Genomic DNA, 27882 nt, shown 5'->3' on the forward strand with positions numbered 1-27882 from the left:
TATACTTTCTGTTATCCGTGGTTAGAATTATGACTCTCAAAATATCGTAATATGCCACGGAGAAAAAAAGATGATGACTATATATAGAAACAGAATTATGATATTTTTTTAAAAAAATATAACATCTCTTCACAAAAATTATGACTCTTCAATACTAAACAAAAAAATCAAAACATTAACCCCTCCTACCAATACTTCCTGTCATCCATGGCCTGAATTTATACCACGAAGAAAAAAATATGATGAATATATATAAAAACAGAAATATGACACTTCTTCATAAAAATTATAACATCTTGTTAAAAAAATTATGACATCTCGGTACTAAATAAAAAACTGAAGGTATTAACCCCGTCTATCAATATTTTCTATCATCCATGGCCTGAATTATAACTCTCAAAATATTATAATATGCCATGAAAAAAAAAAGATGATAAATATATACAGAAATAGAATTATGGCACTCTTTCTTAAAAATTATGATACTCCTTTACAGAAATAATGATACCTCGATACTAAATAAAAAATTGAAAGCATTAACCCTTTCTACCAATATTTCCTGACATCCGTGGTCTAAATTATGACTCTCAGAATGTCATAGTATGCTATAGAGAAAAAAGTATGATGAATATATATGGAAACAAAAATATAATACCCTTTACAAAAATTATGATATCCAATACTAAAAAAAAACTAAAGGCATTAGCCCCTCATAAACAAAAAATCCAAGGCATTTTGTAAATTGATGTCATAAATTTTATAAAAAATATTATGACATCCCTCTTTAGGCATGAATTTCAAAATATTACATGAACATTATATAATTTCAGAATATATTAACTTATAGTACATATTATAATTTAAGATGCTCAAAAGAGATTATTACTGAATAAAAATACTTATATAAAAATACTCTCTTAATAAATAGTATATCTTCTAAAAAATGACAAAATGCTCAATATGGAATCTCTCTCTCGAAAGACCTCTCCATCTAAAGAACGAGGCCAATCACGGAGATGGTCCGATCGAGTTACTTCGATTGTTCGAATGAAAAAAATGAAAAAAAATATTGATCACCAGAGTGGAGGGAAAATAAAGAGGTATTTTGAGAGAGAAGATGATGGAAAAAATAAAAAAGAAAAATATTGAATATCAGACAAAGAGAAAATGGATGGAGAAAAGATTCTAATTTTTCTTTCTCTCTCTAGGTATTTTTTTCTTTGCCATCTAACGAGATCAAAAATATTTTTTTATTATTTTAAAAAATTAAAATTAATAATGCTGTAAAACATCACGTTATAATCTGTGAAAAAAATATGAGTCATCACATCATGTATGTGGACCAACCAAATGATATGGTGCGTTCCACGTCGGAATTTCTATAGGGGGCGGTATACAAAAAATTACTCTTTCCGGAGAGGGACCGATCGCTGGCATCAAACTCCGCGCTGAGAATAAGCCTTTGCTTGGGTTTTTTCAAGCCTTTGAAGTTATTCATCCAACGGTAGGAGAGACGCTACGTGGCATCCGCTTCGGCTTTCGGTTAGGACCGGCTTGAGGCCGATGGAGGGGGGGAGGGGTGGCGGCGGGGGGCGGTGATCGCGAAAAAAGGGAGGCTCAACAGGAGCAACAGCCTAACCTGAAGAAGCGAAGAGATCAATGGCGGAGCATCACGAGATCGAACCGGAGGTGTTCGAGCTAACGAAAGATAAGATCACGGTTAAGATAAGCAACTGGGGCGCCACCATCACCTCCCTCCTCGTCCCCGACGCACATGGTGAAGACGACGACCCCCGTAACTATCAAATTTTATTTTCTTTTCGCCTTCTATACTAGCCCCATTCGTTCCTTTATATTTCAGGCAATCTCGATGATGTTGTTCTTGGCTTCGATTCCATGGAGCCATACATTGTAAGACCCCTCCGAGTCATCCCTTCTCAAAATAGATATTTGTGCGCACGAATATGTAAAATAGGTTTTGTTCGCCCGAGAAAATGAATGATTACCATGTTTTTTTATTTCCAATTTTTCTGCTTCATTGGATTTTTGAAGGTACGGATGGTTGTTTGTGAAAGAAAGCTGAGATCAATATGCTGTTTTGAATTGGCTTTTCTGTTAATGACGGTATACATAAAATAATGGATTATACACACTTATTTCTTCTGATGTAACCAGATATTCTTGCGCATGCGATGGCCTGAAATTCCGCTGCGCAAGAATATGACCTTACTGTAATTTGATGTTCAGATTGCTTTTGTTCTTTTTCATTAGAAAGATGTCTTCATTTAGTTGATGAGAGAGAATATGAAATGTAGATACTATTTGATGGGGGCATTCGTTTGTGAATTTTAGTTTTTTTTTTTTCTCAATGACAATTCCTTGTGACCTCTGGCTTCCTCTATTCCAGAAAGGAATGGCACCTTACTTTGGATGCATTGTTGGCCGAGTTGCAAATAGAATCAAAGATGGGAAGTTCACTCTCAACGGGATGGAGTACTCCTTGCCCATTAACAAGCCACCCAATAGCCTTCATGGTATGATTTGTGATCATCCTGGATTCTAAGAATGTACATAATGCATGATTTGGGTGGTAACGTATGCTAATTTTGGATGCAGTATTCATGAAAATATGCATCTTTGTTTCTTATGAACTGCCCATGAATTATGCTCCAGCTGTTTATGTAAAATTTCTGACAACAGTCCTGACTAGCAGAGAAATAGTAAAATGATTATATTTTAGGTCCAGGGAAACATCGCCAAGTGGATTAATAGTGGCCGAACTACAAATGCTTATCCTTTTAATGCAACTTAATGGGTGTTATTGAATATAAACAACTCTATCTAGCAGTAGACATTGCATGTTCCATCATGTGACTTTACATGTTTCGTTACTTGTTCTGTCATGTGAGTTTTAGTAGTAGATTCTCCAGTTGAGTAGCTAGTGATCTTCTCTTTTCAATCCTAGTTTAATAGGAATTTGCCAACGGAATGTACTTTGTTTAGTCAGTTTTTAGAATGTTACAATGCCTTTCGAGCCAGTAGGTGAATAACAGAGCAACCTAAATGCTGTCATGCTCGTATATCAGTGATTTTCAGTTGGAGAGATGTTTTCTTCTGCAAAGATTCTATTACTATCTTTTTTCCCACCTACTAGAACTTCCTCATCTAATAGGTGGACATGTTGTTTTTTGAAAAAAAAAAAAAAAAATGAAGTCATATTCACTAATGAAATTTGAGTCTCTAAGCATCTTGCATTCTGCAACGTGATAATATCCTTGAAATAGTAAAGGGTCATCACTTTTTCCTTGTTCTTTTATGTGGATCTGATTTGTAGCTTTGTCAAGTAATCTTCAAGTAAAACCACTGATCTAATTATCTGCTGGTAGGATATCAACCAATTTCATTAAGTGACCTTTCATGTGCCTTCAGCGGATAATACCTTTTTTTTCTAAAAAAGATCAGGAGGGGATAATCTCCACCTTTCCTACCCTATACCCACCCTACCTTGGAGGCCGACTCTAACCAGAATTGAACCCCCCCAACCTCTTGCCAGAATGATAGGCAAGAGGTGACACCATGCAGCAAGTATTGGTGATAGGGTAATATATATTTTAAAACACATGGAAGGATGAAAGCTATTATGTTCAAGCTTGCCCATGTATTAGAAACCTAAGGTGTCTGTTTATTCTGTGGAAAATACATAGCTTTCTTACTTGACAATATTCAATTCATGGAGACAATATGCTAACAAGGAACTAACTGCCTTTAGGTAGTATTAGTCCATGGGTCCCTCTGCTAGGAACTTAAATTATTGGAACTTCTGCAATTCATGGCTAATGGTATTTCTAGCAAACAAGCGAATGATAGGTATAAGTTCATTTGTTATGTAAAATTTCAGGAAAGCAAGATTAGGTAAAGATAGAAAACCTGTATAGCAGTACTCATGTAAAGTAAAAAAAAATTAAAAAGAAATATGGTTCCTACTTTGCTGATCGGAGCAACTTGATTTCTTACGAATTTCAGAATAGAGGACATAAAGAAAGCATTTACCCTAGCAATCTGAAAGGAGAAAGAACTATATCATAGCCCTTCTTGTTTGTAACAAATGAGATACAATATATAAATATGGTAGCACTCTGGGTGCCAAATAAGCACCATTAGTGTCAAACTCTTTTCTACTCATAGTCCTTAGCTTTTTGATGAAGCTTGATTCTCTTTTTGGACCTATTTATGATATCATGTGTTTTCTAATATGTAAGAGATTTCATGGATAGGATCATAGGTCATAGATTCATATTGGTTATAGAGGGAAGAATTCTTCATAGCCTGCTAGAATATGATATTTTACCTATGAAGTACTGAATCATTGTAAACATAATAGTGCAACGTAAAATTACAGGCTATTAGATCTATCCATCCTCCAGAAGCATATCTCTTAAGATCAGGCTTTTAAGTGGCTTTTCAATATTTTGCTTTACTATGTAGACTAACTTTCCCAAAAGCATAACAGCCAATCCTTAATGAATGAAAGCCAACTTTATCTGTACTGTTGATGACATTTATATTTTCATGCTATGTTGTTGTAAAAAGGACTGGTGGATAGATTTCTGATTCACATACATACAAGATCTTGGGTTTCTAGTATGTAGGATGTAAAGGATTTACCTTTGAGTACACGGTAGAACGCATAGTTCACCATAGTAGCCGGTTGCTATGGTATCTGAAATTGCATTAGTACTTCTTGAGGTGTAACTATAAGGTCATTTGTATTTTCTCCATTTCACCTCAAAGGAGGCAAATCTACAAAATCAATGACTGATTATATACTTACATAGTAAAGGATAAAAAAGTAAATGACAGTTCTGTTGTTCTGCAGAGGGGATTGAGTTAAATAAAGGAAAATATACAAACTTGCTGGATGAAGAATTGAAAAAATTAAACTACTGTGCACTCTAGTAAGATGGATAAAAACAAGCAACTTGTAGGTGTTGTGCTTTTGATGAAGCTTCATTTTGTAGTAGGAGGGTGGTAACAACAAGGGAATTTGTTGGAAAGTGGCATGGCAAGGACTGTCATTTAGGCGATAGCTACCTTCACTGATTTGATTTGGGAAACTGTGGGTTGGATCAAAAGGATAAAATTGGTGTATGAGGACCACATTTTAATATTATTATCATTGTTGTTTGAGGTTTTAAAAGGGTCATTTCATTTACTTTTCGTCTAATGTTTCTATGGATTTTTAATGAACTTATTTGGATTGGGTCTATCATTGAAATTCGAGGCTATTGCCCTGCTTGGATGTTAGTACAACTTGTCTACTTGATAAGGTCTTGTATGTGGAAAATGCAAGGAGAGGAAGATGGAAAATAGGAAATGTAACTGATTCAGGAACTTCGTTGGGATATACTGTTCCTAAATCTTAGGGATAATATAAATCACCTTTTATGTAACGCCACTTATCCTAAAAAGTGAATAGTGAGATTGGCAGTTTCTTAAGATCCCTTAAATTTCATCCTCCATTGTTTCCCTCCTTTCTCCTTTGTCACCAGTGGGAAGTTATTCATAGATACTGCAGACAACCATTTAATGGAAGTTATGCATGACTTACAAGTTCAGCATCATGGAGGGGGTTTTCATCTTCTCCATCATTAGTTTCATCCTCAAGACTACTTTTTGGCTTGTCTAATGGATCACGGTCACCTTCTGGATTCTCCATATGGTCTTCCACAGGTTCCTGCTCTTGTAAAGCTTGTATAGCCCATGATAAATCTCAGTCATGTGCTGCATCTTAGCCAAGTCTGTTTGTTGAGCTTGATTTCCTCTTTCCCCCGGCCTTTACCATGTCCAACCATGGCTTATAAACAAAATCCTAATGCAACCTTATGATCATTTTGCTTCCATACCACTTTGGCGTAGTGTTGGAAGCAAAAGACAGAAGTAAATAGTAGAACGGGGGATAAAATTCACCAAGTTTGAACAGGAACAAGAATGATGAGTTTTAGGGTTTGTAAACGACTAACTTCTGAAACAGTAATACGATGACTGCTTACTTTGAGTCTAAAAGACTATTTATATTAGGGCTACAGCTGCTCTATAATTCCACCCCTTGATGACCAATAACTCCCATGTAATCTTAGTCACCCAAACTTATTAAAGTCACATGCTAGTCGCATGGCTGTTTAATATAAACTAGAAACATATTACCAACCATAAATTAAAATAAAGTAACAAAAAGACATATTAAAAGTAGCTAATTGAGCAAACTTCTTGGATGCTTCTGCATCACCAATGCCCATCCTTTCCTAGTTATGATCCATAGCAAAATACCAAAATGGCAGGTCCAAAAAATTCCTCATCTTGACAAGTTAGCCAGGAATAACTTTACCATTTGACTGTTTTTGGGGGCTCTAAAATCAATCCAAAATCCTTCTTGATCCAAACATCCAAAGTTTTCTAGAAAGAATTCATGACATATTGATGCAGGACAACTAGGGCATGGCTTGCTTATTCATCGAGGGGCCTAATGCATCAGGAGAATCATGGAAATAGAGGGAAAAGAGAGGAGAAAGAAGACACTAGAGTGAGAGCAAAGAGTGAGAGATGCACAATAGAGGGTAGAGAAAGCTTTCTTTCTCAACAACACAAAATCATAAAACACATTGTTCAAGGCTATCCTTAGCTTTCCTTTTTCTCATGCATGTATATAACATCTCCTAACTTAAGAAGTGACCAAAATTATTCCAAAAGACTGACATAGGGCCCAAGTAACTTGATGACTAGGTAATTGAAGGCCGAAGTTACTTCAGGGCTAAGCAACCTAAGGATCATGACTAATAAAATATTAAATAAATTTACACCTAATACATGAAAGTTTTGGACCATATGATTATTTTCATGTTTCAATCTACTCCATTGATACTCCAAGTAATTGGGTGAGGGATAGAATCATCATGGTAAAATTATGCATCATGATCCTAGCCCTTGCCTTCATCATACACTTCCACTATGCGGATCTTGTCCTCAAGATCTTAATGTCGTTTTGATTCTTGATGGATCTATGATTCTCCAAGATTTGATGGAGACCCACGTAGAATTTTCTTATGAACGCTCCATTAATTGATTGTTTTAGTGCCCGTTGATCTTCAACTGTGAAGCTTTTGATCATCACATTGACAAGGAATGGTCCGTCAAAGTGTTGTGCTGTGTTCACAACTCTTGAAGGATTGCAATCCATATCTTGGTTGCTTGAAAACAGCTCCAACAATTGATTTTTTGCTGCTTTGATCCTTCTAAATTGAATTCTTAAGACATGGCATTTTCAATGGCATGCTCTTGATCGCCTTTTATAGGATATTTGATGAACACATCTTTGATCTCAACATTCTTGTTTGGTGGATGTTCAAACAAGACTTTTGATTGGGAGTGCTTCATCCACTTGGAATTGCACAGGCACTGCAGGTATTTGCTTTGTAGCTTGTTGATGATCAAAGGCTAGAGGAGATGTCCTTCAAGGCATGGTCCAATATCTAAAGCTGCCACAATTATGTGCTTTGAGGATTGACTAACACCAACACATTTTTGAGGGTTGCCAATCTAGTGATGGATGCCAAAGCAATGCACATAAGCCTAGAGTCCTTGATGTGTTGATGTAGAACATCAAGCTTAACACTGAGCCTTTTATTAGATGACATGATGTAAAGAGAATCAACCTGAGGGAGCACAGTAAGGAGATAGAGTAAATGAAAAATATGGCTTGAGGAGGATCCTTTTGTTCTAATACCAAATTGATGCAAGATGACTTAGAAGATGGCCTGCTTACGCACACAAGAATCATGGAAATAGAGAGAGAGTGGAGAGTAGAGGAGTATATGGAAGACACTAGGGAGAGAGAGGAGAGGGGTAGGAGACAAAAGATTGGGGCAGCAGAAATGGAGAGAGAGATAAGAGGAAACAAACAACATTCTTTCTCAACATAAACTAATACACATGCTTAGGGCTATCGTTAGCTTTCCTTGTTATCAACATATAGCATACCCTCATATATTAAAAAATGGTGACTTAAGGGCAAGTAACCTAACAACCAAGTAACTGAAGGCCCAAGTTTTTTCAGAGCTAAGCAACCTAAGGATCATGACTCTAATAAAAATATTAAAAAATATACACCTAATGCATAAAAATATTAGGACCATATAATAGTTTTGATCTTTCAATACACTCCATTGACACTCCAAGAAATCGGATATGGGTTTGAATCATCATCAAAAAAGTATGCTTCATGTTCCTCACCCATGTGTCCATCACATATTTCCTAAAAGATTGAGATCTTCACTGAAGGATATAACTTGCATCTTGAGTAAAGGACCTGCTCAAAGTCTGTATTGCTAAGGAAATTGGAAAGGACCTAATTGAACTGGTCTTTTGCTATATTCGGGCTGCTCCAACTTGCTTCTGTGATACTTGATCTCCACCCATGATCATCTGGAGAATTTGTTCTTCACCCTTATTTCCAGCACTTAGTCTATATAACTTGGTGGAGCCCAATGTTTCTCCTCCTGATGGAACTGTTGGATAACCATGGTCATGGCTTCTGTTCAATATTCATGATGAACACAATGATGACATCAATTGTACAATCTTTTGGGCTATGACTAAATGTAACAAAGAAGCAATACTGGATAAAATTATTGATCATGGACTAGATGTTCGTTATATGGTGGATCTTTGACTGAGGAATCTGAAACCATCAACTCTATGGACACAAATTCCTTGCTCTATGGATCCTTGTCAACTTCTGATTTTCCCCCAACTAATTGTTCCATATTCAACCATTGTCTTTTCTTGCCATACTTAAGTGTGAAATCTGTGTCATAATTGCCTGGAACAATTGGGATTCATTATGGATATCTTTACTTAAATAAGGTTAGCTTGTAACGTAAGATTTTGAGTTGATAACGCAACTCCAATGGCAGGTTTCATCGACCATGATAGAGCATTTAGGCATATGAATCATTCATCTAACTCTTCTCGTTAATACCACTTTGAAACTTCATAGGCTTCACCTTTTCTGCACAAAATGAGCCTAGATCAAGGCTGTTGAAAGGCACTTTGAAGCAAGTGAGATTCTTGGATTGATTGTAAAACTAATGTAACTCTAGTTGAAATTTGGGCTGCAAATTATGAATCATCTGCAGATTAGAGATCAAATGACTCAGTCTCAAGTCTGAACTTTAAAGCTTTTTTTCTCCACTTGGTGGACTAATTGCAGCAAAGATTTCAGATCTAAGTGATCTGAATTTTCAGAGGAAAATCTGCTGTGTAGCAGCAGTAATATGTTACAGAAAAGAGAATGATCAAGCAGAAGGCATAGGAAAACATGAGAGAATAAGCGAGTAAGAAGATATGGAGAAGAAAAAGAGAAGAAGGTTTGCAGCCTTTGTTTCAATATTAACTTCTGAATGCAATTCCCTTTAATCTGCTTGTACTGCAGGCCACTTGTGCGCTTTAATAGGCTAACTTTTTCGATTAGGATCTGAAACAAATCTGGGGAGACTTTACCTGATCATTCTCTTAGTCAGCAAGTAATCATGTTCTGAGTTGAGGTACTCTTGGGAGACACTACCTGATTATCTAGATTCTAGAATTCTCTCGGTACCGGATACTTCTGAAAAGGACTCATAATTGACATATTTCATAATAGATTCTGATCTTAACCAAATAAGGGCACCTGCATCTAAAGCAAGGAACCTGGTCAAAGCCACCTTTGACTCAACACTTTGTGCACCAGCTATGGTCTGATTAAACTAGTCATGGTCCTTTGCTATTTTGGGCTGCACCGCAAGGTGAGTTTGATAATGGTGACTATGCTAAAACAGCCTAACCTTGATATGTGATTGCAAGTATATATATTAAGAACATGTTGCCAAATGGAAAAAATCAAGGACAAATTTGCTTCAGTTGGAAGGGAAATCAGTAAGATTGAAACATTTATACTAAGTGGGTGTATGGGCAGTGGGCGGCAAATATCTCACACTTTGAGAGGTGACCATGTAAGGAAATCTACTTTGCATTACTCTCCTGCCATGAGTCAACAAAGATTCATAAAGAAAGTTCAAGTTGCAGGTTATGAAAGGCGTTGCTTGGTTGTCTCAAGAGTTTTGTCAAAACAAGTAATCAGGAAACATGGTTTTATATGAGAAGTTTTTAGGAAAACAAGGTGGGGCCTATTTTCATGAAATTCAGTGTACAATTTTTTTTTGTTGTTTTCTGCTTTGTTGAATCATATTTGATTAAAAGCATTGAAACATGTTATTGTACAAAAATCATCTTTGTAGTGCGAAGATTTATATCTAGATTAGTATTGGTGCAATACGAGGCATCCTAGATTGACTAATGGTCAACTTGGTCTTGGGATGTGTTGCTTGGTTTGGATCATTACCAGTGATAATTGAAAGAGGGACCAACTAATTCACCTTGAGACCAGCAAGAACATGATCAAAAGACATCCCACTAGCTTTTTCCTGTGTTCCATTTGAGGGTGGAGAGGCAGAAAGAGGAAAGGAGGAAGAAGAAGGAACCTGAGATCTAGTCTCTTCAACTGCAAATCTAGTGTAAATTTCAATGATCTAAGCAAACATTGTTATAAATTGGTTGCCCTTTTTGAATCTCTCCAAAATTTTTCAACCTTTTGGAGGCTATTCTTTGAGAGAAACTTATATCCCTCATGTTGCCTCTCACAAGTTTGGTCCGGCATTGGATAAAGACCTCTCACAATAGATAGAGTAGGGAAGTCAAGCCTATTGGGGGCTTGCGAGAGCAAGGGGGAAATCTTTTATATACATACGCTTGCCAAGCTGGCTGAGTGGAGCCGAGCGAGTGCAAGTGTGGGGTGTGCATGCGTGTGTTTGGCTTGGGGTTCTACTTTGACTAGTCTAGGCTTAAGACTGTATCTTATAATTTTTTTCCATTTTGAATTATTTTTTCTTTTTTTTTAATGGTTCTTTACAGGGTTTGCCGTACCGGACCGAACCGCCCGGTACGGGGCGTACTGAGCCGGACCGGTCCCTTACCGGTCCGGTTCGGGCCTGTTTTTCAAAAAACGACCCCGAACCGCACCGAACCATCCAGTTTGGTGTGGTTCGGGTCCATACTGCCCGGAACCGGGCGGTATAGCTCGGTTCGCCGTCGTTTCGGGGTGAACCAAACCGTACCGCCTGGGGGACCATTTCACATGGGGGAGGGGGGAGGGGGGAAGGTGGGGGCCTTTTCACGTGGTTGGGGGGAGGGAGGGGGGAGAGAAATGGGCATGGCCCACTTCACATGGGGGGAGGGCCTGGTGCTTTAATAAGCACCAGGCCTTCGGTGTTCTTTGAGAGTTCTCAGAGAATACCTATGGTCGTGGGCAACTTAATCGTTGAGACCTCCAAAAAATTAGAAAAGAAGGCAAAATTTTGTGAAATTGGAGGAGTGATTTGAGAAGAGGCTGATCTTTGGTCGGAGGTAAGATAATCTGTTATTTTGTTAGTAAATATTTTTTTTTATTTTTATTGTTAGAAATAGGATAAAAATGAGGTAAAATAAATATAGGAGAAAATCATGTAAAAATCTTATGATTTTGGTATGATTTAATTATATGTGATAGATCTTTGGAAGATCTACACAATGACATCAAAATTGTTAATTTTTATTAATTATATATATTTTAAATATTTATTCATTTAAAAATTAATAAAAAATTAAATTTAAGAAAAAAATTAGAGTTTGGAAATCATGTTTAGAATGATTCAAGCTACTTAAATCTAATCTGAATTTTTTTTTAAAATATTTAAAATTAAAAAATATTTTTTAATTATTTAAATAAAAAAATTAATTATAAAATAAAAAATATATAAAAATAGTGTTATATTTTAGTTAATTTAAAAATATTATTTGAAGCATATAACATATTTATTTTGAATTTAAAAATTTTAAAATAATTATTAAAATTATTTTAAAACTATATATAATTATTTTAATTATCATTAAACTATCGTGTTTTGTTATACTTGCATATATTTATAAGAAAAAAATTTAGAGTATGACGTTCGTTCACTTTAATTAATCAGCTATTTTATAGTATATATTTATTTATATAAAAATTATTAAAAAAATAAAAAAATAAAAAATCAGAGTTAGTTTGGAAATTGAGAATAATGTTTAGAATGATTCAAAATAATTGAAATATGTGAATCTAACTTGAGATTTTTTTGAAATTCTTTTTGTAAATATTTAAATAATAAAAATATTATCAAATAAAAAATATATGTAATTAGTGTTATATTACAGTTAATTTGAAATAATTAGTATTTTATTATATTTACAGAAATGAATAAGAAGAAAGATCCAAAGCGTGATATCGGTTGGGATTAGGCGAGATGCTCTCGACCGGACATTATTGGAGATGTAAATGGTGCAACACAGAGTTCAAAGGAGGAGAGATGATTAGGTTGAATCAGTACCTGACTGGTGGTTATCCTGATGTGTCCATGTGTCGAAAATATCCGCAAGAGGTCCGACAATTGATGAAAAAGCACTTTGCTGATTCGAAAGCAGCGAAGGAAAGGATAAAGCAGAAAAGGACCGAAGTAGACCGTCGAGCTGCAGAGCCACCTTCTTATCACTCTAGAGAGTCAGAAGAGACTTCTACTCCAAATGATGAGGAGGTACAGATTGAGACTGTCATTTAGGCGAGCTTGGCGGATCAGTACCGGCAGGAGGAGATGCCTGGTATAGAGAGCGATTCGAACCATCATGCTACGAATTAGGATCTTGATCAGCGACTGATGGGAGAGAATTGAGTTAAGGAGGACTACTTCAGTTAGAGAGCCTGGTGGTAGAGGAAGCAGATGCAGCATGTCTTCTTTGTTGGGAGCTTTTGGCAGTAGGAGGAGATCCTCCAGAGATATTCTAGCAGGATCCAGCATTCAGGATTTAGATCTACATGCTTTGCCCAGCAAGGATTCAAAGCAGCAGAGAATTGACAGTATGCTGAAAAAAGATAAGAAGGATATGTGGTGAGCTGTTGGATTATGGTTTCATTTCAGTCATATTCCAGCAAATGCAGCATCCAATTTTTACTACCGATCTGCTATTTCGGCCATAGAGACTGTCGGCCAGAGTGTAGATCCTCCAGGACCTAAGGATATCTATGGTCAGCTTCTTGACAGTAACAAAGAAGATCTACAGAGATTGCTTCTTACAAAAATAAATAACCTACATACGGTCTGACAGTGATGTGTGATAGTTGGATAGTCCTACTAGACGGAGCATCATTAATTTTTTGACATACTGTGATGGAAAAATATTTTTTTACAAATCAATTGATGCTTCAGATAAGATGCATGATGCCACATATATTCTTGGTTTGATGGAGGAGGTGATTGATTCAGTGGGTGAGCAGTATGTCGTGCAGGTTATCACATATAATGGACCACAATATAAGGCTGTCGGAGAGTTGCTGATGGAGTAGCAACCGCAGATATACTGGACCCCATATGCTGCGTATTGCATTAATCTTATATTGATGGAGATTGGAAAGATTCGCAGAATGCAGCAGGTAGTGGAGATTGCCCAGACCATTACTAGATTTATCTACAACCACATATGGATTCTTTCATTAATGCAGATGTATACTGGGGGGAAGATCTTACGATCGGGTATCACACGGTTTGCTACCAACTACATAGCACTTGATAGTTTTTTTCAAAAGAAAGCAGTCCTACATCAGATGTTTGTCAGTGCCGACTGGCAGGAGAGTAGATATACGAGGGCCGGCACTGATGGAAGTTATGTGGAGAACTTGATGACGAGTCAGTCATTTTGGCAGTAGGCTGAGAAGGTAGTGAAGGCTATCAAGCCTTTATATGAGGTTCTTCGCGCTGTGGACAGTGAGAGATACCCTCAGATGGGCTTTCTATATTACATGATGGAGAGGATAAAAAACAGATCAGTGAGAATGATCTCAAGCATGCTCAAGAATTCATTAACATCATTGAGCACCGTTGGGACTATCAGATGGGTAGAGATTTGTATCTAGCTGGTAAGTTTGGATTCAAGAATGTTTTAAATATTTTCTCGAAGTATGAAAATAAAAGTGTGCTTAATCAGTCTTGAAATTTATCTGCAGCTTATTACTTGAATTGAGATTTCAGTATACTATTTCGGAGATAGATATGGACAGCGAGCTTCTTGCTGCTCTTCGCAATGTCATATATAAGATGGTGTCCGATCCAGAAACCGCATCGTTGTGTCTGCAAGAGGTATGCTAGTTTAAAACAGATGTAATTATTCAACTGAATTCGATCTGATATATTTATAAATAATAAATATATTTTGTTTCAGACGAAACAGTTTAGAGAGGGATCAGACAGTTTTGGAGTTCCATCAGCCGTCGTAAGCAAAAAGTAGATGAATCCAGATAAATTACATATCAATAATGAGCAACATAGATTGATATGTAATTTTGCATAATAATATCATCCAATTTGATATGTAATTTTATTTTTGCAGCTGAATGGTGGATTCATTTTGGAACGTCAGTAGAAAATTTGAGACATATGGCTGTCCGTATTCTTTTTCAGATGGTCTCTGCTAGTGGCTGTGAGTGTAATTGATCCACTTTCGTCCTTATCCACAGCAAATAGAGAAATCATCTGACACAAAAATACCTCGACGATCTTGTATATGTTCACTATAATCTGAGGTTGAGGCTAAAATGCATTCAGGAGAAAGTTCAGTTGAAGTACACTGATCCGACGCTGGATGATTATGCCGACGAGGATGATGATCTGATCATCGATGGCTTGCAGGTTAGCAGCAGGAACCAGAGTTTGATGAGTCGGAGTCTCCTCCACGATCAGCCAGTGTGGTGGCGAGGGAGATCAGGGTGGATCCAGAGCAATGGGCAGAAGAAAATATTCCACATAGAGTTCCAACTGATCAGCCACAGTCTGAGAGGACACAAGGGACTCATTCATCACATGACTCGCTGTCCGATACATCTTCCCAGAGATTCGAGCGAGAGATGTATAGACGATCTTTCCGACAGCCAGCAAGAAGGCATCCATCCTCTCAATCACAGAAAACTCAGTCACAGAGGGGCACAAGGGGGGAAAGAAAAAGACAGTTGTACGTGCACCACTCTCGAGAGTATAGGAGCTATCTGGCTCAGATACGGACACTAGGGAGAGTGATGATGATATTGGTAGTAGTAGCCATGGATCTGATGATCAGGGAGGAACTAAAGGACAGGAGACCACCGTTTATGAGACACAGCCACAGGGTGACATTCGATTCATCGGTGAGTCTCAGTTTACACATGTCACACAGGATAGGGATCATGGTGGATGAGTCGGTAGAGACCGTGGAGAGCCGATTTCATATAGACGACGGACTCCTAGAGATCGTCCAGCATATGATGCAGCTGCGGACGATCTTGCACGTAGAGTAGGATCCATGGATATATCTGCGTCATCCTCGCATTATGGATCCTATTATCCGCAGCCACCTTATGATCCATATACATATGGTGCATCCGAGGCATCGTCTTCTAGTGGTTATTACCTTATGCAGTCTGGAGCATCTTACAGATCAGATTTTGCTACTGGCATATTTGGATGGGCTCCTCCACAGTCGTACTATCATCTCGAGGATACTTCTCAGAGTCAGAATTTTAGTGAGAGGTTTGAGATGTCTTACAATGCAGAAAGGATGCCTTATGGGATGAATATTCGAGAGTACGGTGCAGCTTGGCTAGAGGGTTGGACTGATGTCCCTCCAGACTATATTAATGATCCAGACATCTACGAGCATCACAGACACTCGATAAGAAATTAAATGCAGAGTACATCTTGAGGTTCGTATATCAGTTATTGTGCTTTGTACTTAAATATTTAGATATATTTTAATGCATATTTTATATATATTTTTTTTAGTTTTAAGATGACATAGTTGAAATATAATGTAAATAAATATATGTTTGAAATTTTGGATCAAGAGTCTTTGTACCGCTATCTAACTCCAAATTGAACCTAAATATGTCAATAATATGCAATACAATGCCATTTTGAGGTTGTATTTATCAATTATTAACTTCAACATCCAAAAATAAAAAATTGAAAATCGAAAAAAAAAATTGTGTACCGGTACCGAACTGGTATGCTTTGGCGTCCCGTGTGTCGGTACGGTACGATACCATATCGTATCGGGCCGGCACCAGCATGCCGTTCGGTAGCGGTACAGGAAACCTTGGTTCTTTATCATTTCTGTTTATTTTTATTATTTTTATGGCTATTTATGATCATATGGCTGCTATTAACGAGTTTTTGGCTACTAGGATACCATTATCACGATAAAGAGTCTTGATACCATTGACTTGTCAAGATTATAAAAGTGTCCTGGACTTCTCTATATAAGAGATGTCCAGCCTCAGACAAAGATAGTGACATACCCAATGTTGTTTTCCACCATCCCTTTTTTAACCTCTTTTCCTAGCAATCTAAAAGTTTTCTTGTGCGAGTTCTTGAGGAGCTAGTAGCATGCCAGCACCATTAGTGCAGATAGTCTGTTGTATTTTCCTGAGAAGCTGAGCAAGAAGCTTGTGCTTGTGGGGGTGGCCAAAACTTCTGAAGGACAATCCAACACTCCTCTGATACTATACAGTTCTCATCTATTTTGGTTTGCAGTGGAGCAAGTATATGTTGCAGTTCATACTAAAACATTGCAGTTCACACCGGTACTCACTGCTACACGTTGCAGTACATATTGCGACTCTCGCTGCTACATGTGACAACATACTCTTGTTTTGTCCTTTTCCCTGGAGATTATGTAATAAATGTGCCTAATAGTGTTCCTTTCCTAACAACAGTCACCTTAAAAAATGTTGTGCATGTGCCGATAAACAAGTAAAAAAAACCCTAAAGAACTTTAATAAGCATTGATTAAGTGAAAAAAATCATGAAAAAGGAAAAGAAAAATGCTTCACCACACCATTCCTATCGCCACTCTGCCCCTATGCGTGGTGATTGATGGCCTAGCATACATGGCTCACCTGTCACAGACATGATCCCCCATGTATTGTACCAATCCTTGATTGGTATGGGGGATTGGTGCTCTCAGCAAGGAGTGAAGTGGTGTTAGGAAACAACACCCAAAAGGAAAAACTGGAAAACTCCGATGTCTAGATAGTATGTTATCGGGATGGTTGAACACACCAGGTGTCAATAGGAGAGCATCTTGGTACTGTATCGATCCAAACAAACCTAGAAATTGAATTGCATTAATTAGGTTGGGTGCTAAGGCTGTGTTTGTAGTTTGAAGGTTTAATTATGATTGAATTGTGTCCTTGTCCACAATATTGGCTGTAGCATCCAAAGCAACATCCTTCTTAAATTTCCTCTGCATCCATGACATTATTAGCTTGTCTAGACATACAAGTAACGGTATACTATTGTTTTACTTTGCAAACTAGGAATTGACCCAACTTTGGCCTAAATGCATTGGGTTGGATTTGGGCCATGCGTTATTAGGCCTGATGTGATGAACCAATGGGGCTAAATAGTCTTCCTATGGACCTAATCTAACAAAGTTCATTTGGATGGATGTAGGTTAACCATGACATGGAAGAAAATTGTATCAAGTTCATGTCATGCTTTACCTAGTTCAGATCTAACCTAGTTGCATGGTTACTCGAACTAATTGTTATAATTAGTCCAAGCAACATGACAACCATAAAGAGTTGTTATGAGTAGTCCAATGAGTCATAAAGTAATGTTTCAAGAGTTTAAAGGAAAATATGACTTATGATGTAATGGTTCATTAAAAAATGGCACTATAGTATTACATGAGTCATGGCTCCATCAAATCTCATTTTTGATATTACAGTCGGGTTGATACCAATTGGTATCGATTTGTTATAGACACTGGTTCAGCCGGTATGATGCACACATCATGCATCCTAGCCAACATAGTTGGATCAAGATTGGTTCAGCCGGTTCCCAGAGATCCCAATGAGGCAAACTTTTGTAGGAGAATTTGTGGAGGGGACAGGCGCACCATGGGTGCTGTCCTTTCCCCCTTTTATGCACCATGTGAGAGGCTCTGCCTATATTTGCCCCAAATCATGTGAAAGGGTGTTGGGAGAAAGAGAGAGATAGAAAAGGACAGAGAAAGAGGGAAAGCAAGGGGAGAGTAGAGGAGGGTCTCGGTACAAGAGGATGCTAACAGCAACGAAGAAAGAGCCTATAGATCTAATGAGGCCCTTTTCCTTCTCTTTGGTTGGCAAAAATTTGCAAAACCTTGAAAATTAGGGGAATCTATGCCATTTTTTTTTTATTTTACTTGAATCTCAGATATGTTGTAGGGTGGATAGCACTGAACAACATGGTAATTTTTGTTCTTGTGAGTATTTTATTTTTTGAATTATAATACTTTTATATTAGAAAGTTAATAAAAATAAAATAAATGAAATTTGAGTCTAAAAAATTGTAGCGCACTTGAATCTACAGTATGCACATGCTACAATATTTTGGCTTGGATTAGATGGTTCTGCGGTTTGGACTGTGAGGACCTTGATGTATATGAGAGCTATGTACACTCTACATGGGATCAAGGTTATGAAGTGAGTTATTATATTGTATGTTATTATTCACATATAAATGTTTATTAATCATTACATGTTGGTACAGATATTGATACTCCAATATTACACACCCATTGAAAAACACGATTTAAATACTAAAATATAAAACAACTCAACCTAATACCCTTATTATGCATAGAAACGAAAAATTGAAAAAGCAATCCTGGTCTGTGACCAGTGCAATGTCCTGTACCTTGTGCTGGTATGGGATGGCTTGGTACCATGCTGGACTGGTAGCATGCTAGTACCACCTCTGATATCAGTAGTTAAGACTTTCAGAAGATAAAACCACCTATCCGTGGACACTTGGTCTCTTTGGGGAAGGAATATGATGTAGGTATATGACGTCACTTAGCAGTAGTTATTCTTTTATATTTTTTTGGTTGGTCTTTTGTAGATTTGATACATAAACAATTTTCTTGTTAAATTTTATATTCTTTGGCTTTCTATCACAAAATTCTGTGCATCATTGAGCACTATTTGAGATACTTTTTGTTTAAGGTATGCTTTTTTTTTTTGTGGGGGGTGGGGGGGTTTGGGGGAGGGTGCTGTTTACATCCACTTAAGTCAGTGCATGCTTGTCATATGATGAACTAAGTCTTGACGTTGTTTGTGTAGCATATGAAAATAAGGAAGTATTAACAATATAGAGATTGGCCAGTTAAGTTTTACAGAGAACAATATTTATACATATGCTCTCTTGAGAAGAAAAGGTAGTACTCATTAGATTTGATGGTCAAATCCTCTCTGACACCATCGCAAAGTGGCTTGTGCAATAATATTCCTTTTCCCATTTCTATTTTCTAGTGATCTGACACCCTCTCTCCATATTCTCTTCCTACATACTGTCACCCTTGCCTTTCTACTTTATTTCAGGCTTTTCTTTCTTGCTGTCATGTTGGGATTTCTACCTGCTTGGGTAACCCTAAAATTTATTTGAGGGAACATATAATGCATAGAGGATTTTCTTTTTTCATTGCTGAGATTTTGTGCCCATAGCTATATTTCCGCCTGAACTCCTCTCCTGCAAGTTTCCCTTTATTTTGATTGGTCATTTTCAAGGCCAACATGTCCCATTTCCCAGTTATTTCTGAGGCCTAGTTTGTGAAAGCGTCAGCCTGAATGGTGGATTTGACTCATAGGCAACTTCATCCTTTTGCTTCTTCCACCTTCGTTTGTTGTCTTCTTTTCCCATTTCTCTTCACTTCTCCAGCTTTTGATCAGATTTAGCAATTTTCAACAAGAAGCCCTTCTCAATTCTTTTCTAACACCTAGCATATACATACGCACATCAGAAGATATCCTCAAGAGCCCTTTAATAGATCTAAGCACCCCATCAAAACCCACCTTATTCCCTTAATCCAATTAACCTCCCTTAGCTATGAATAATTTTCTAGTGCTTAAAATCATCTAGTTCCCCTTGTGGTAAATGCATTATATAAAAACACCCAACTACTTTCTAAACCATAGCAAGTACTATATCATTGTGTGAAGAATGAGATACTACCATAAGTTTCAAAAAAAATGTCCGAAAAGTTAAAGCTTTTAAAATTTGATTTGAATTTGGTTTTGTCTCTCATTAGGTTCACTTGTAGTTTTCATAGTTTCACTGTACATTTTCAGTTTCAACCAAAAGCATCAGAAAGAATCCAAAAGAGTAGAAATTCAGGAAAAATCAAGTTATTTAGTATCATTTTAGGTTGCATTTGGTGCATTTTTAGGCAATCTTGGAAGGTCATGTGGATTGTCTTCAGGATAGATTGTCATCATTAAATTATCAGTAATGTTGATTACTATGTTTGGTACACACAGGTAATGTTACAGTAAAATTATTGAAAATCTTGATTGACATATTTGGTATAACAATCAGATTACCGGTAATGTGAAATCAAATTCTCAAAATATCCCCAATAATTTTGCGCGGGTGCTCTTCTTTTTTTCTGGTAAGAAGTATCGAGAGTGATATGGATGTGGTGGTGGTGCAGAGTAGTGGTAGGCCGAGGGGTATGGGGAACCACGGGCACTCGAGGGGTTGGGGAGGGGGCGGGCGCATATGGAGTCGTGGGGGTGGTGGGGACAGGCATGGAGGAGCCATGGGAGGGTGGTGAGAAACAAGGACGGAGGAGCCACGGGCAGGCAAAGAGAGATGGAGGAACCGTGGGCGGGGGCACACGCGGAGGGGGTTGGGGGGGAGGGTTGGGCAATGGGTTTTGTGTGAATTTTTTGAGGGATAATTTTATCCAAAATTTTTATTGCAATGTTGTCAAAGAAGTGGTAATCTGGATAGCCATCCCTCCTCAAAGCAATCCAGATTGCCTTATAGGAGGCAATCTAGATTGTCAAGGCAATCTGGATTACCACTCAAAAAGCATACCAAACGCAGTAATTCAGATTATCACATTAAACTGCTAGCAATCTGAATAGATTGCCGGCTACCAAATGCAACATTAGTGTGTTTTGAGTAATTTAGGATCATAACTTGTGTAGTTTTCTTAGTTTTAGTTTAAAATTGAGCTATTAAAATTTGATGCATTAAGCAGATCAAAATAATATACTAATTTATCAACTATAATACCAAACTTCACTGAATTAAGCATAAACTAGTTACATACACCTATTCACTATCATGTGTATGTAAAATTAATAGCCATCGAAGTGGAAGAAACCATCTAAGCATGTTTCATTTTATTTCATTTAATTATCCAAGCTTGAAAAAAATAATTTATGCATATTCACTATAATAACCCACCACAGCAAGAAGCGATCCATTAAAATGAAAAACCATTTTGTTTCATTACCCCATTTTAATATTTCATTTTATTCTAACAAAATATTAAAAAAAAAATCTAATCAAGAAAAAAATAGAAAGAAGCATATGAACTTGTAATGCTTTCAGATTAGTAAAGAAATTCAAAGAAAAAGAGAACCAAAGAAAGTTTTGAACATATACACTGGTTAAGAAAAGCAGTTTCAATCAATTTTAGGCAAAACTAGCTGAAGCTGAGTTAAAAACTAAATTGAGTAGAATCGACAAAATTGACTTAAATTGGTGGAAACTGATCAAAACAAACTGAAATGGATTGACCCAAAAAAAAGATTTTCAATGTCATACTTCCAATACTAATGTTCTTCTTGACATGGTTGATCAATTTAGGGTATTTGAGAAGGTGATAAGTGTCACGCTCCCAACCCAAGATCTCGAGCTGAAGGTCGCAGCAACCATTGCATACTCATGGAGGACTCTTCCAACAAGTATCAAGATATTCCAACACGATATTAAATACATTGCAGCGGAAATAATTTGAATAACGGACATCCAAAATTTAAATTAATTAACAAATCTAACCGATATATGAAGTTTTAAATGTCTTATATCCAAGGTTTTCAAAATTGGTACTGGACATTGTTCCGATTGGCTGGCAGTACGAATCGGTACAGCTCCCATCGGATCGGACTAGCGCGAACCGACAAAGTGAGGAAGGGACGAATCGGAGAGGAGGAAAAGAGAGAAAGAGAGGAAGAGAGAAAAAGGAGGGGAGGGAAGTAGGTTAAGGCGGCAGAGATGCTGTCGGTGGCCATCGAAGGGCTGGTGGGCCCTTGAAGGGCCGCGGTGGCCATCGTGGCTCCACATCATCCATAGGAGAAAAGAGAGGAGAGGGGGGAGGAAAAGAAAAAAACCGAGGGAGGTCCGATAGAGCAATCGTCGGAGAGCCTCCGACTGGCCGTTGTGGCCGTTGGGCGGTGTAAACACCACCTGCGGCTTCGCAGCGCCCTTGTTTTATGGGCTTTTTTAAAAAATTCAAAAACAGTGAAGCCGGCAAACCCATTATCGGCTTCACATAAAAATGTTGAACTAGTGTAGCCAGCAAATTCATTGTCAGCTTCACTGTTTCTCAGTTTTTTAAAAAAAATTGAAATATTGCCGGCTTCACTTAAAATTATAGTAAAGTCGGCAACGGATTTGCTAGCTTCATTATTCATCATTGTTTTTAAAAAATACGACGTGAGAAATAGAGGCAGTCGCCTCTATTTCACAACTGCGGCTCCATCCGCATATTTTTCACCATCCGATGGCCACGGCGGCCATCCAGCGGCGCTGGAGATCTCTATCCACCGCCGTCTCCATCGTCCGATAGCATCTCTTTCCCTCTCTCTCTCAGGATTAAAGTCTTGTCTAGCGACACCGAGTACGAATGCCTCCGCGGCCCTTCGACGGCCTTAGCGGATCAGGGCGGTGTCGTCCGGCATTTTCCTCCCCTCCTCTCTCTCTTCCTCTCTTTTCCTCTCTTTTTTCCTTTGGTGCAGGCGTGTGTCGCTTTCCAAGTTGGAACTATCTCAGTTCCTATTGGTCTGGTTCGGCACGTCCTGAACCGTTCGGTTCGAGATAGTTCTGAAAATCATGCTTATACCACTTAAATCTCCATTATTAATTGTATGAAATACAATAATAAATCTAAATTGTAACTATATTAATACTGCTAAATCTTGCTTCTAATCTCACTTTCAAAGGAGTACTCATGTCTGTAGCTATTTGAATCTAAAAAAAAAAGAGATAATGAGCTCGACAGTCCAACTAGTAATGAATATCATAACTAGATAATTTATATAATAACATAATATAAATTAGTCATATATAACTTACCACGAATCATTATAAGTACATAATTAATTCTATTTCAAAACATTAATCTAGTAAATGTAATATCTTTCAAATATTTATATATATAATCATAAATCTGATATGGATCAAATTATAATTAACTCAACAGTCTTTAACTCTGACCACACTTACACCATGTGGCTAGGTCAGAAATAGAACTACCCTTGGATCCTACGGAATGGGCTGAAATACCGCACTTATACCCTATAGCATGGGCCGAAATATCATATTTATATCCTGTGGCTGGATCAGAAATAGAATAATGAGCTCAGTAATGGTCAAAGTGCTAATGCATACCCGTTAATTGGTAGGATCCAGAATATAGTCAGGCTGGGAGTCTAAATCCGATATGTATCACAATTTGTTTTACAGAACAATTGATATAAGATTAGTAAATAATTATAATAATAGTCTGAGAAATAGTACTTCGAAATCCCATATCAATTTTTCATTCGAAACATGATTTCATAGAATTCATATATCACATATATATCGGTTAACAATTCATTCGATACCAAAAGTAATATTATATAAATGAAAATTTTAAAAAAGGCAGATCATTACTTATCTTGCATGAGCAACGAGTAGATAAATCTAATCATGAGATTCTCCTTTAGAACCAAATATCCAAAATTATATTTTTATCAAAATTTAACCATGATTATTTTAAGAATAGAGATATTAAGTTTTGATATCCTCAAGGGGCTGGTCAAGTGGTAGTGCTCGACATCCCAATTAGTCCAATCAAGGGTATCCAATTGATCAACTATATATCAAGAATCATGTTAGGATGCTAGGATGTAATTGATGGTGAAACCTAATAATTCTCGGTTGGTCCAGCATAGGGTCTAGCAACTGTCCGGTAGTGTCATAGATCCACATCCTTTTTACAAGAGTTGGATCAAAATCATTGAAGGGAAGTCTTTACTGGATCAAACAATTCTAGAGAGATAATGGAGAGAAAATAATCTATAGAGAAATTTGTAGAGAGAGAAAATAGAGAGAAACGGGAAGAGAGAGGAAGGAGAGAAGAGGAGAGAGACTCTTTTTTTTCTTGTCTTTCCCTTTTTTTTCTTTTCTTTCTTTCTTTTTTGGCTTATTGGCAAATAAAATAGGGCACCTCATGCTTGATCCTCTCTAGCATAGAGGAGAAGGCTTGGCCGGTGGTGTTGGGGCTTCACTATTGGAAGACCAATGGCCCAGCACTGTAGTGGAACAACGGCCGGTTGGTGCTCGAACAAGAAGAAAAACAAGGAAAGAAGAAGAAAATAGGGCTCGGTCCTTTAATCGATGAAACCCTTAATGTTTGCAACTGGGGCTTTGGCCATGGCTGCATGCCATTGTGAAAAACTAGATGGATGCCTTGACGATGGGCTTCGATGATGATGTCCAAAAAAGATGGAATCAGGCTGGAAAGCTCAAAAATAGGGGAAACAAAACACTCTTAGCTAAATCCGATGATTGATCCCATCGGAAATCATGGTCTAAGGTCTACAAGGGATGTGGAGGAAGATTATCATAAATGTTGAGGGATTATTACCTTATTTCCAACGGTTGATGACTTTGATTTCTGATGGCCGTGGTGAATTCATGCAATGGCTTTTGAGAGGAAGAAAGAGGGAAGAAAGGGCTATCGATGGGTTTGGTGGTGGTGACATTTTGAAGGGAAGGACTTTTAATAAAAGAACCCCTAGGTTCCTTTCCTCCTTTGATGGCCTTTGTGTTTCGACGATCAGGAGTCTACGGGGAACAAGACTCCCATTGGAAGTCTTGTTTCAACCTTTTTTCGCCCTTTCTTAGAAATTCGTGCAGCTCCCTTTTGGGCCATATTTAGCTTACTGGGCCAGTCAAGTGGAGTAAGCCCAGTCTGTTAATAAGCCCAGATGGGAGGAATGGACTTGGAGGCCTTTCCAGCACAAGACAATAGTAATTGTTACTTGAACAAAAGGAAAACGTAATCTATGCATGTGGCTCTCTCAAAGCAAGCAAATTCCATGATGGTCCAAATTGAGACTGAGTTAGGTTATCCAACATATGAGTAGAACATCTTAAACATAATTAGCTTCCATCTGTAGCCAAAATCTTGACTTGATCCATTGGATCCTAATGGTAGCATGTATATTTGTCTGGACTGTATAACCACATTGAAAATTGATTGACTATATAACCAAATTGAAAACTTGTGACCCCTACATGCTTATTTATCTCCTACAACCTTCTTATCTCTCAATTTTTTAGCTTCAAAACTGCATGATTTAGCTTATCTCTTATTTATTGTCTATTTTCCTATCAACGCCACTGCATTTGCGGATGAATCATACAGATAGCTTGTAAATGCTAGTCTTTAAAATTTTGCATCTGAAAATGATATTATTTTGAGTCCTACAAGATTTCCCCAGAAGTTCTGAAACTCTGAATGTAAGACTAACATGGCTGATTCTGAGCAAAGTGAATCAATGAGGCAGCAATTAAATTGATAAAACAAACCAAGTAAATGTTTGCAGGGTTCTAAAGATAGTATGGCATGGTCTTCTTGTGGTAATTGGACCTTGCATGTTGACAATTCCAATGGAGTGGAGGTTCATGCTCTTCATGCCCTCAAGGAACTTCAAATGTTCATGTGAAGAAATTCAAGTGAAAACAATATAGGTGACAAGAGCAGCATTATCAATTTTTATGGGTCGACTAAAGAGAAGTTGTCACCTGAATTAAGCTATAAAGGTGTATAAAACTTGCAGCTTTTTCTGATGGTATTTGAGGTATTGTTATTTGCAAGGTGGTGTTATAGCCTGAACTCAAGTTTATAGGACTTCAAATGGACGGTGGAAATTCTTTTGAACAGGATTGAGCATTTTGTACACATCTTGGTGCTGTCTTCAAGATGCTCATTGAGGGGTTTAGGATTAGTTTCCTATATGCAATCTGCATTTTATTTTCACACGTGTCATTAGGGCTGTCAGAAGGATGAAAAACACAATATTATGTTGCCTTTTATTTCTCCATGCTTCTCTCTGTTAGTTAATAAAACAGAAAGTGAACCTGAATTCATAGTTCATCAATCTGTAATACATCATTAAGAAAAATAGTGATAAGTTTAAAGTCTAGAATACGTAAGAGACTGAATATTCTGTATAAGGTATGATACCTTCTGCCGCCAAAGCTATTTCAAGAAGTGGCATACAAAATTAACCCTTTTATCCTCCGATTAGAACAAGTTAGTTAATGAAAGATGGCATGAACTGTTGGCAGTGTCATTCGTTAAAGGCTAGTTTGGCAACTTGGGACACTGAAAAGCCACAGCATATAATTTTTTTCAATCTGTGGAAAAACAGCTTTTTTTTTTTTTTCTTTTTTCATTATGAACTCAAATTATAAAGTAGGTCCCACCAATTTCATATGAGCAAATATGTGCTACCTATTATATTGAGCAAAACCTATTAGCATACATGAGCATATGTTATGTCAAGTCTTGTTAATTTATTTCTTAGATAATTTTCCAAGCTTCTGATGATGGGATTTTAATTCACATGCATCTCGAATAACATATTCAGTTTGAAGATAAAATTACACATTATTTTCCAAACTTCTGCAAATGACCAAGTTCATACTCCTGATTCCTCATATATCTTTTTCAGGTGGGCGTAAGGGCTTTGACAAGGTGCTGTGGGAGATTGCAGAGTATAATAAAAATGGTGAAAATCCATCAATTACTTTCAGGTATCACAGTAAAGATGGGGAGGAAGGTAATGTCTGTTATATTAGAGATGGAAGATAAAATGTTATGCCAGGAAAATGCTTCTGATGACTGCTTGTTAAACATGCCGCAGGATACCCTGGAGATGTCAGTGTTACTGCAACTTACTCTCTTCCGTCAAGCACGTCATTGAAACTAGAAATGGAAGCAGTGCCTCAGAACAGGGCTACTCCAATTAGCTTAGCTCAGCACACCTACTGGAACTTGGCCGGACATAATTCTGGAAACATACTGGAGCATTCAATCCAGATACCAGCATCTCAGATAACCCCTGTTGATGCAAACACAGTCCCAACAGGGGAAATAATGCCTGTCAAAGGTACGCCCTTTGATTTCTTGAAAGAGAACAAGATAGGCAGCAGGATCCATGAAGTTCCTGGTGGGTACGATCACAACTATGTGTTGGATTGTGGAGAAGAAAGGTCTGGCTTGAGGCATGCGGCTAGGCTGAAGGATCCTTCGAGCTCAAGGGTTTTAAATATTTGGACAGACGCACCTGGGATGCAGTTTTATACTGGCAATTATGTGAATGGTATTGTGGGTAAAGGTGGTGCTGTATATGGGAAGCATGCGGGGCTTTGCTTGGAGACTCAGGGATTTCCAAATGCCATCAATCAGCCAAACTTTCCCTCTGTTGTGGTTCAACCTGGTGAAAAATACAGGCACGTAATGCTCTTTGAGTTCTCGGTGGAGTGATGATGTAGAGTCATTGTGGTAATAAAATAAATGCGCTTGATGTTGGAGATGTTTTAACAACAATAAAGAAAATAAAGTTGGTTTGAAATTACTTTGTAA

At 37.5% G+C, this 27882-nt stretch overlaps 1 protein-coding gene and 1 pseudogene across 1 annotated transcript; both read left to right on the forward strand.

Moving 5' to 3' along the window:
* The first annotated feature begins 1536 nt into the window (after window positions 1-1536).
* Window positions 1537-27882, forward strand: LOC105042723 (uncharacterized). Its single transcript, XM_010920021.4, has 5 exons — window positions 1537-1777; window positions 1862-1911; window positions 2408-2534; window positions 26969-27076; window positions 27161-27882. The coding sequence occupies exons 1-5, from the start codon at window positions 1660-1662 to the stop codon at window positions 27781-27783; spliced, it is 1026 nt and encodes a 341-aa protein (XP_010918323.2). The 5' UTR covers window positions 1537-1659; the 3' UTR covers window positions 27784-27882.
* Window positions 14208-15976, forward strand: LOC140856934 (uncharacterized; annotated as a pseudogene).

Source organism: Elaeis guineensis, chromosome 4 (assembly GCF_000442705.2).
Source record: "Elaeis guineensis isolate ETL-2024a chromosome 4, EG11, whole genome shotgun sequence".
In the NCBI taxonomy this organism is placed as follows: Eukaryota; Viridiplantae; Streptophyta; class Magnoliopsida; order Arecales; family Arecaceae; genus Elaeis; species Elaeis guineensis.

What these genes read in the sequence shown, in the direction of transcription:
- LOC105042723 (XM_010920021.4), top strand. Translation starts at nt 1,660, where the DNA reads ATGGCGGAGCATCACGAGATCGAACCGGAGGTGTTCGAGCTAACGAAA. An exon ending in ATTCCATGGAGCCATACATT is followed by an intron (nt 1,912 to 2,407) that starts GTAAGACCCCTC and finishes CCTCTATTCCAG; the next exon opens with AAAGGAATGGCACCTTACTT. An exon ending in GCCACCCAATAGCCTTCATG is followed by an intron (nt 2,535 to 26,968) that starts GTATGATTTGTG and finishes TATCTTTTTCAG; the next exon opens with GTGGGCGTAAGGGCTTTGAC.